The 8873-nt window shown below is 34.1% G+C and overlaps 1 protein-coding gene across 1 annotated transcript; it reads left to right on the forward strand.

Annotated features, from left to right (window-relative positions):
• Nucleotides 1-1048: 1048 nt before the first annotated feature.
• LOC118349490 (putative wall-associated receptor kinase-like 16) lies at nt 1049-5703 on the forward strand. Its single transcript, XM_035694257.1, has 3 exons — nt 1049-2012; nt 2789-2959; nt 3666-5703. The coding sequence occupies exons 1-3, from the start codon at nt 1094-1096 to the stop codon at nt 4874-4876; spliced, it is 2301 nt and encodes a 766-aa protein (XP_035550150.1). The 5' UTR covers nt 1049-1093; the 3' UTR covers nt 4877-5703.
• Nucleotides 5704-8873: the final 3170 nt, after the last annotated feature.

Below are 8873 nucleotides of genomic sequence, written 5' to 3' on the forward strand. Positions count from 1 at the left end.
TTTTTCTTTTATTAAATATTTATTATATGAATAATGAATAAATAATTTGAAATAATTTAAAAAGAATAAACTCAAAAAAAAAATATTAAAAAAATATTAAAAATTTAAAAAATTTAAAAAAGTGTGGAGTGTGGTGGAGGTTGTGTAGCAAAACTCTAATAGAAAAAGGCTATATTTTCTTGGAGTAGCACTTCATGACCGCTAGGTCAAGTTAGTCTATTTTTTTTCTAATTTTTTTAATTATATTTTTTTATCATTTTAAAATATTTTAAAAAAATATAAAAAAAATTAATATACTAATAATTATTTCCTTAACTATTAAATAAATAAATAAAATTTTTAAAAAATTAAAACATATTAAGTATCTGGGGAGACAAATTAAATGGATAAAATAATATTTTTCATTTTCTTGACTATAGTTGAGTAGTTGACTTGCTGCTCAGAAAAAGAAAAATATAAAAAATAAAAGTTCCGGATTAGTTCAATCATGATGAGCATTGAGTGCTGTCGGCAAATGGGCAGTACTAGTAGTTGGCTCCTATAAAGATATGGCCATCTTCTAAAGTAGTACTAGGATCGACGCGGTTCCGCCAGTACCACCCATTCACCTTCAAAGGAATAGAAATTAATTTTCTTGAATATTTCAGCAAGAAATAAATAATTTTCTTGAGTATCTCTGAAAATGTATTTTTCTTGACTTTCTTGGGGGGAAAAGGCAACTAACTAGCAGCCATGTCCTCCTCCATTGAATCTGTTCTGCTTGGTATACTTGTAATTTCAGCAGCAATATTTGATTTGAACAAATAAATTTTATGTGTTATAAAGTTATGAAATTATATTGTTGAGATATAATTTTAAATGAAAGGAATTAACTCTCTACCCTCCGAATACGGAGAGTTATGCTTTCCTTTTCATTTTGACTAGTTGACTAGTTAGCTCAGAAAAAGAAAAATATAAGAAGAAAAACTCTTGACTAGTTCAATAATGAGTGATGTCGGCAAATGGACAGTAGTAGTTGGCTCCTATAAAGATAAGGCCATCTTCTAAAGAATATATATCAGATTAGAGAGACGGAAAATTGCAATTAACTAGAATGCAAGAGTCCTCCTCGCTTCAAACTGTTCTTCTGCAGCAACAAGCTGCTGTAAAACTCCTGCTTGGGTTACTTGCAATTTCAGCAGCAACATTTGTAGCAACTGCAGCAGCTAAACCCAATTCCAGCTGCAACAGAACATGTGGATTGCTTGAAATCCCCTACCCATTTGGAACATCCAAAGGCTGCTACCTTGACTCGTCTTTTCTCATTACTTGTAACTCTTCCTCCAAAGCCGGGACGCGTACTCCAACACCATTTCTGCGCCGTAGTAACGTTATAGAGGTACTCAACATATCATTGGATGGTGAACTGCATGTCTCAGCTCCTGTAGCCCGTGATTGCCCACAGGAATTGGACTACAATCCCAACAATAGCTATACCGCTCTCAGCCTGCGAGGGTTTTCCATCTCGTATACAAAGAACGTGCTCACCACCGTCGGTTGCGACTCTCTAGCGCTCATTGGAAGTTCAACCTCAGACAAGAATTATACGACAGGATGTGTGTCACTCTGTGACAACATCGACGGCATGGTTAACGATTCTTGCTCTGGCATAGGTTGTTGCCAGACTCCTATTCCAGATGGAATAAAAGATTTTAAGGTGTCCCTTACCAGCCTTTATAAACACTCCAAAGTGAGGAAATTCAATCCATGTGGTTTCGCCTTTGTGGTGGAAAAAAAAGAATACAACTTTTCCACCTTAGATCTTCAGAATATGCAGGATAAAGATGTTTTTCCCTTGGTGCTAGATTGGGCAGTTGGGAGCAAGACATGTGAAGATGCTAAGAAGAATACTACAGGATACGCATGTAAGGCAGCAAATAGTGAATGTTACAATTCCAAAAACGGTCCTGGGTATCTCTGCAACTGCTTCTCAGGCTATCAAGGAAATCCATATCTCTTTAATGGTTGCCAAGGTAATTAATGCTCTATATATGCATTAATTTGATAATTTCTTAGATCTTCTTTAATTTCTTTGTTTTCTTTAGGCTGAGTTTTGTGATGTTCGGTCAAATTCATATTCTGAGAATAAGTTTTTTACAAATATATGTCGCAAATGAATATTTTATTATATATTTAAAAATATTTTTAAAATATTCTTTCATAATTATTAAAATCAGTATTTCATAATATATCAAAGAAAATGAATATTCTAATATTTTTTTTTTTATGTATAGGACATAATTATATGACATTGTATATAGATAAATATTACAATAAGGATATTGCAAATTTATTGATAGTTAGAAGAAATATTTAAAATAATTAATTAAAAGGTCTAAAAAATTACTTAGATGATATAGAAAAAATAGATAAACTATTTATAAAAGTCAGTTGATAAAATAAAGAAAATCAATTTTAATGATGTACATACATAAAAAAAAAAAACAGAAACAAAAATTATTGAGAGGGCTCTTAGGGTAGTTTTAGATTGTAAGATGAGAATTTTTAGTTTTAGATGAAAGTTTTAAATATTATTTTTTAATATTATTATGGTTTTGAGATTTGAAAAAGTTGAATTGTTTATTATATTTTGTGTGAAAATTTGAAAATATTGTAATGACTAGATGAGATAAGAATTTTAGTTAGTTTTTGCTGCTAAATGACATCATATTAAAGATTTTTTGTTGCTATATACCGATGGATGTGAGTTTTGACATGGGCTGTATTCATATCATGGTCATGTTTTCAGATATTGATGAATGTAAAACCCCAAATCATGGGTGCGCTGATCATGCATGTTTCAACCATGTGGGGTCTTACACCTGTTCTTGCCCCAAGGGATACCAAGGAGATGGGTTGAGAAATGGAACTAGTTGCATTCCTAAACCAACCAATTCTAAGAATATCATCATTGCTCTATGTAAGTATATATAAATGATTTGTACAGTCTCTGTAAACTCCTCATAACGTACACCATTTAGAAAAACGTCTCTATTTAGAAAGTGAAAACTATAGATGCCAATTGGTGTCATTCTAGTATCTGGCATGGAAGAAAGATTAAAGGCAATTGAAAATATATTGGTTCTCCATATCCATTTTAAATAATTAATCATTTTGGCTTTAACATCAACCACATTCGAAAGCTGTCAAAGGTAGATATATCTATGCTAGCTTATGAGGTAATCACTCATGTAAATACTTTCTAGCTCAAATATTCATTGCATCGTCCTAAATATTGGTTCAAAATGATTGTAAATTGTAAAGCAAATAATACTGGTATTTTTTTTATATACAAGTGGGGTGGGGGGTTTTAAATCTTTGGAAAACTGGATCATATGCTATAAGGTCATCAGGCTCTTGGCAGATAATACTGATATTGAGTAAACATGAAGAGAAATGTTTTAGCTACAAGATGATTTTGTAAAATTGTAAACTTACAAACAGATCACGTGGCTTGATGTAAAATTACATTTTTGTAAAATAGATCTACTGTTTCTCATGATGTCACGTTAGTTTGTATGAGTTTACTTTTGTGAAATATCTTTGTATTTGTGGCACTTTTCAAACATGAAAAATGAAACATTGGATTTTAGTCACAAATTTACTTAAGAATTCATTTTGTGTAGGTATCGGCATAAGTCTCCTAGTCTTGCTCTTGGGAGGTTCTTTAATACTTTTGGGATTGAAAAGAAGGAAGCTCATGAAACTCCAAGAAAAGTACTTCCAACAAAATGGTGGCTTAATGTTACAAGAACATATTTTGAATCAGGGAAGGTCTATGGAGACAACGAAAATATTTAGTAATGATGAGCTTAAAAAGGCCACCAACAATTATGACGAGAGTAGAGTCCTTGGCAAAGGGGGTTATGGAACTGTTTACAAAGGTGTATTACCCGATAACAAAGAGGTTGCCATTAAAAAGTCCAAAATCTGTGATAAGAGCCAAATCGAGCAATTCATAAATGAGGTGATTTTGCTTACCCAAATTAATCATAGAAATGTGGTTAAACTATTAGGTTGTTGTCTTGAAACAGAAGTTCCCTTACTTGTATATGAATTTATCACAAATGGGACTCTTTTTGACCATATTCATGATATAAGTCGGGCTTCTTCTCTTTCATGGGAAAAACGTTTGAAGATAGCAATAGAAGTAGCAAGAGCCCTTGCATACCTACATTCTGAAACTTCTATGCCAATTATACATAGAGATGTGAAAAGTACAAATATACTATTAGATGATAACCACATAGCAAAAGTGGCTGACTTTGGAGCTTCAAGGTTGATAGCTCTTGATCAAACGGAAATAACCACCTTGGTGCAAGGAACTCTTGGGTACTTAGACCCTGAATACTTCCAAACTGGCCAGCTAACAGAAAAAAGTGATGTGTACAGTTTTGGTGTTGTGTTGGCAGAGCTGTTGACAGGTGAACAGGCAATTTCTTCCTATAGGCCTGAAAGTTATAAAAACCTTGCAATGTTTTTTGTTTCTGCAGTTAAAGAAGATCGTCTACTTCACATTCTTGAGGATCACATTGTCAATGAGGGTAATATTGAGCCATTAAAGGAAGTTGCTAATCTTGCAAAAGGGTGCTTAAGGTTAAGAGGGGAGGATAGGCCCACTATGATGGAAGTGGCAATGGAGCTTGAAGGATTGAGAATTATGGGAAAGCATCCATGGGGAAAGGATAAGCAAACCACAGAAGAAACAGAATACTTGCTCAGTGCACCTACAGTCCCTTTCAACATTGATATTGGAGTTGGTTCTTCTGTAAGTGCAGTTAGTGGGTCTGATAGCATGATAAACCAACTCTTGAAACCCCTAGATGATGGTCGATAAGGAGTTAAGTCCACAATAATTGATTTATATCAATCAATGAGATCCATTCATGAACTGCTATATGCCTATTAAGATCATTCATACATTTTTCTAGCTCTCCTTCTTTTACCAAATTTCTGTAGTTGGATGTAACTTGCAACAATTTTGGGTTCCTCCTGGTGAACAAATAAGTTTGATCCCATCCTACTACAAAGAGCCTAGTTTTCCCACGATAATTCTCCATTCTTGACAATTTAAGAATGTTAATGTAATAAGGGATTACTGCTACATTCATAACACAAGATCATCGACCTTCTCCAGTAATCCTATCCTCTAAAAGGCATCAGACTGTTGAGCTTGTTGAAGCTCCAAAAAGGAAATCTCAACGTCTCATTAAAGTTGAGAAAAAAGATCCATTTGAGTGTACAGCTCCAGAGCTACAAGTAGATGATTCTACAATGGCCCTAGCTCTTCTGGAAATGCATTCAGGATATTTGAGCAAGGAGAAAAAATTAAAAGGGAAAGCAAAACACAATCCCTATAGCAGACCACCCTCTCATTCCCAAGGAAAATCCAAATAAGCTAGCGAGACAAGCTTAAAAATGTCTCCACAAGCCAAGTGAAGACAATGGCTTGGAATTGCAGGGGATTAGCCCGCCCTAAAGTAGTCATAAAATTAAGGGCCAATATTAGGAAATATAATCCGGATGTAATTTTTTTGTTGAAAACCTTGTGACGAATGATCGCACCATATCTATTGTTAGTAGTATAGGTTTCTATCATTTTCTTTACAGTCCTACTGTATGTAAAAAAGGGGGCCTTCTACTTTTGTGGCGACCATGTGTAGAAATCGAACCTGTACATATTAATAGTAATGCAGTCTCAATTTTAGTCTACTCAAATCCCTCACACCAACCATGGTTACTTACTTATATATATATGCACCAGCCTAGTGGAACAACAAAGCTAATTTCTGGAGCCACTTAGATTCTTTATATCAAGCTTTTCTAGGGCCTTGGGTTTGTATGGGAGACTTCAATGATCTCACTAATCAGTCTAAAAAATATGGTGGGAGGCCTGTTTCTTATAACCCAAATAAAGGCCTCAAAGCTCTCATGGATAGAAATGGCCTGATTGACATTGGTTATATGGGCCCAAAGTTCACATGGACTAATAACAAACAGGGTAATGCACTTATAAGAGAAAGATTAGACAGTGTCGTTCCAAATCAAGAATGGAGACTACTTTTTTCAAATGCAACACTACAGCATTTAGCATCATCAACATTGGACCATCATCCAATCTTATTGCATACCCCGACTAATATATGCCAAGCCCCCTCTTTCAAGTTTGAAGAATTCTAGACTTGCGAGCCATTAAGCCACCCAATAATAAGTGAAGCAGGGAGTAAACCTCATTTAGGCAATCCGTCTTACATCCTATGCAAGAAAATCAAGTCCACCAAAGAAGCACTCAAAATTTGGAACAAAAGTCACTACGGGTAGATCAACCACAATATACTTCATATAGAAAGTGAACTTCTTGAGGTACAAGGAAATCTTATGACTCATTCTAACCAAGAAAAAGAAAGATTTTTGCAACACAGACTTCACAAGCAAAAGAGAATATGAAGAAATCTTATGGAGACAAAAATCCAGACTCACTTGGCTAATTTCAACGGATCTCAACACCAAATTTTATCACTTGACAACAACTATCCGAAGAAGAAGGAATTCTATTGAATTAATCAAACTGGAACTAGGTATTTGGTCTATGGACCCTCTTGAGATAGAATCTACTTTTATTAATCATTTCAGCTCTATATATTCCTCTTCAAACCCAATCATTCCAAAACACTTGGTAATCTCTTTGATAAGCACATCTCAGACATAGAGAATGAATCTTTAACTGCCATACCAGAAGAGAATTAAATATTAGAAGCACTAAAATAGATTCCCAATAACAAATTTTTAAGAAAGAAGTCATACTAGGAGTGCGGAATTTCTTTAGCAGTGGAAAACTTCTAAAGCACATTACTCATACCAACATTGCTCTTATCCCAAAGACGTCTAGTCCAAATAGCCCAAGCCAATATCGTCCCATTAGCCTTACAAATGTTAGCTACAAGATTATAACCAAAATCATGGCCAATCGTTTCAAATGTCTACTCCCAAAAATTATCTCTCCACTCCAAACAACCTTTGTCCCTAGTAGAAACATCAAGGAAAATACTATCATAGCTCATAAGCTATTTCACTATCTCAAAAGGAAAACATGGAAAAAAGGTTTGATGGCAATTAAACTAGACAAGAAAAATGCTTTTGATCAGGTGGAATGGGAATTTCACTTTGTAGTGATGAAGAATCTGGATTTCAATTAAAAATGAATAAATTTGATAAAGGAGTGCATAACAATAGTGTCATTTTCCATCCTCATCAATGGTTCACCAAAAGGTTTCTACAAATCTTAGAGAGGTATCAAGCAAAGTGATTCAATTTCACCATTTCTTTTTATACTGGTCACAGAAGCACTATCTAGAATCTTATTAAAGGTAGAAGCTCAACAGAAACTGAAAGGTGTACAAATCAGTAGAAATAATCCAACATTGTCACATTTACTATTTGCAGGTGATACAATTATCTTTACAAAGGCAACATAAAAAAAATGCGCAAAACATATCTAAGTGTCTAGCAAAATATCAAAATTGGTCCAGACAAAAGATAAATCTGTGTAAATCTTCAGTGTTTGTTACTAGGAATACCATCCAAACAACAAAAACATATATTTCTCAATGGCTACCTTATAAAACAACATCAGCTAGAATGAAATATATGGACTTACTAGCCTCTTTCAATAGAAGCAAAAAAGAAAATTACAGTGAAATGCTAACCAAAATGGGAAAAAAAATGGAAGGTTAGAAATCAAAACTATTATGCTAATTAAATCTGTAGTAACCACGATACCAACATATCATATGAGCTCTTTTCAACTACCAAAATCAGTCTGCGGATCACTAGATACAGCTTTCAAAGACTTTTAGTGGGGATTCTCAAAAGACAAAATTCATCATATGACATTAAAGTCCTGGAAATCTATCTGCTTACCAAAAGACCCTAAAGCATCTTTTTATCGAATGTCCCATCATCAGATTGACCCTAAATCTTACAAGCTTGCCTATTGATTCTATATCATACTGGATCAGAATGATCATCTATCTAGAAAAAGGATTGGGACTTCGAATAGAAGAAAGGCACCACTTCCAACTATTTGCGGTTATAATGCTAGATTTTATTTGGAGAAAGAGAAATGATATCGTCCACTTCCAAATTGATGTGCGCACTCAGTTGCGCAATAGGTAGTTACCAATCATATTTTTGGAAGCCTACCCTTAGAGATAATAATCCTAGTTGCTTCTTGTATATTGATACTGGAAAGGGTCCACCTTGAAATTTTGTACCTTTTTTTTTATATATAATATGCTTAATTAGAAAAAAAAATGTTAATGTAATAAACGTTGTACAACTTGTACTGTCTTGCACAACGTAATGAGGGTTCCATGGTAAGTGGTTTTTGTTTCCTAGTTACATTACATTAGCAGTTAGCATCAATTAATTAAGAAAATTTGGCACTTATCCCGGCCTTAGCCATCAAGAAATTTAGGGGAAAAAATGTTGAAAAAAATAATTAGAAACTAAAACTAAACAACACATAAATAATAAAATAGAAGATCGAGAGTTCAAGTGGCCAGCCCTCGTCAAGAGGGTCTTCACTCCCTCGTGGGGTGGCTCTTGTCTTCCTAATTATGTGGAGTTTGCCTTAACATGGTTTTTCGCAAAGAGTGCATCTTTGATTCGAATATAGTGTAAAGTCGATTTTAAAAATGTAACCGGAACCTGATTTCTTATGCCTTACTTGGTTTCACAAACCTTTCAAATCATCTCATCTCATCTCATCTTATCTCAACATCCAAACATCATTCAAACACAAACATTTTCCAATTTCAAATTTTTAAATTTTT

This window comes from Juglans regia, chromosome 9, assembly GCF_001411555.2.
Source record: "Juglans regia cultivar Chandler chromosome 9, Walnut 2.0, whole genome shotgun sequence".
In the NCBI taxonomy this organism is placed as follows: Eukaryota; Viridiplantae; Streptophyta; class Magnoliopsida; order Fagales; family Juglandaceae; genus Juglans; species Juglans regia.

Bases quoted from the DNA above. Each gene is read 5' to 3' on its own strand.
- LOC118349490 (XM_035694257.1), top strand. From the start codon at position 1,094: ATGCAAGAGTCCTCCTCGCTTCAAACTGTTCTTCTGCAGCAACAAGCT. The intron at 2,013-2,788 runs GTAATTAATGCT...TCATGTTTTCAG, and splicing joins TCTCTTTAATGGTTGCCAAG to ATATTGATGAATGTAAAACC. The intron at 2,960-3,665 runs GTAAGTATATAT...CATTTTGTGTAG, and splicing joins GAATATCATCATTGCTCTAT to GTATCGGCATAAGTCTCCTA.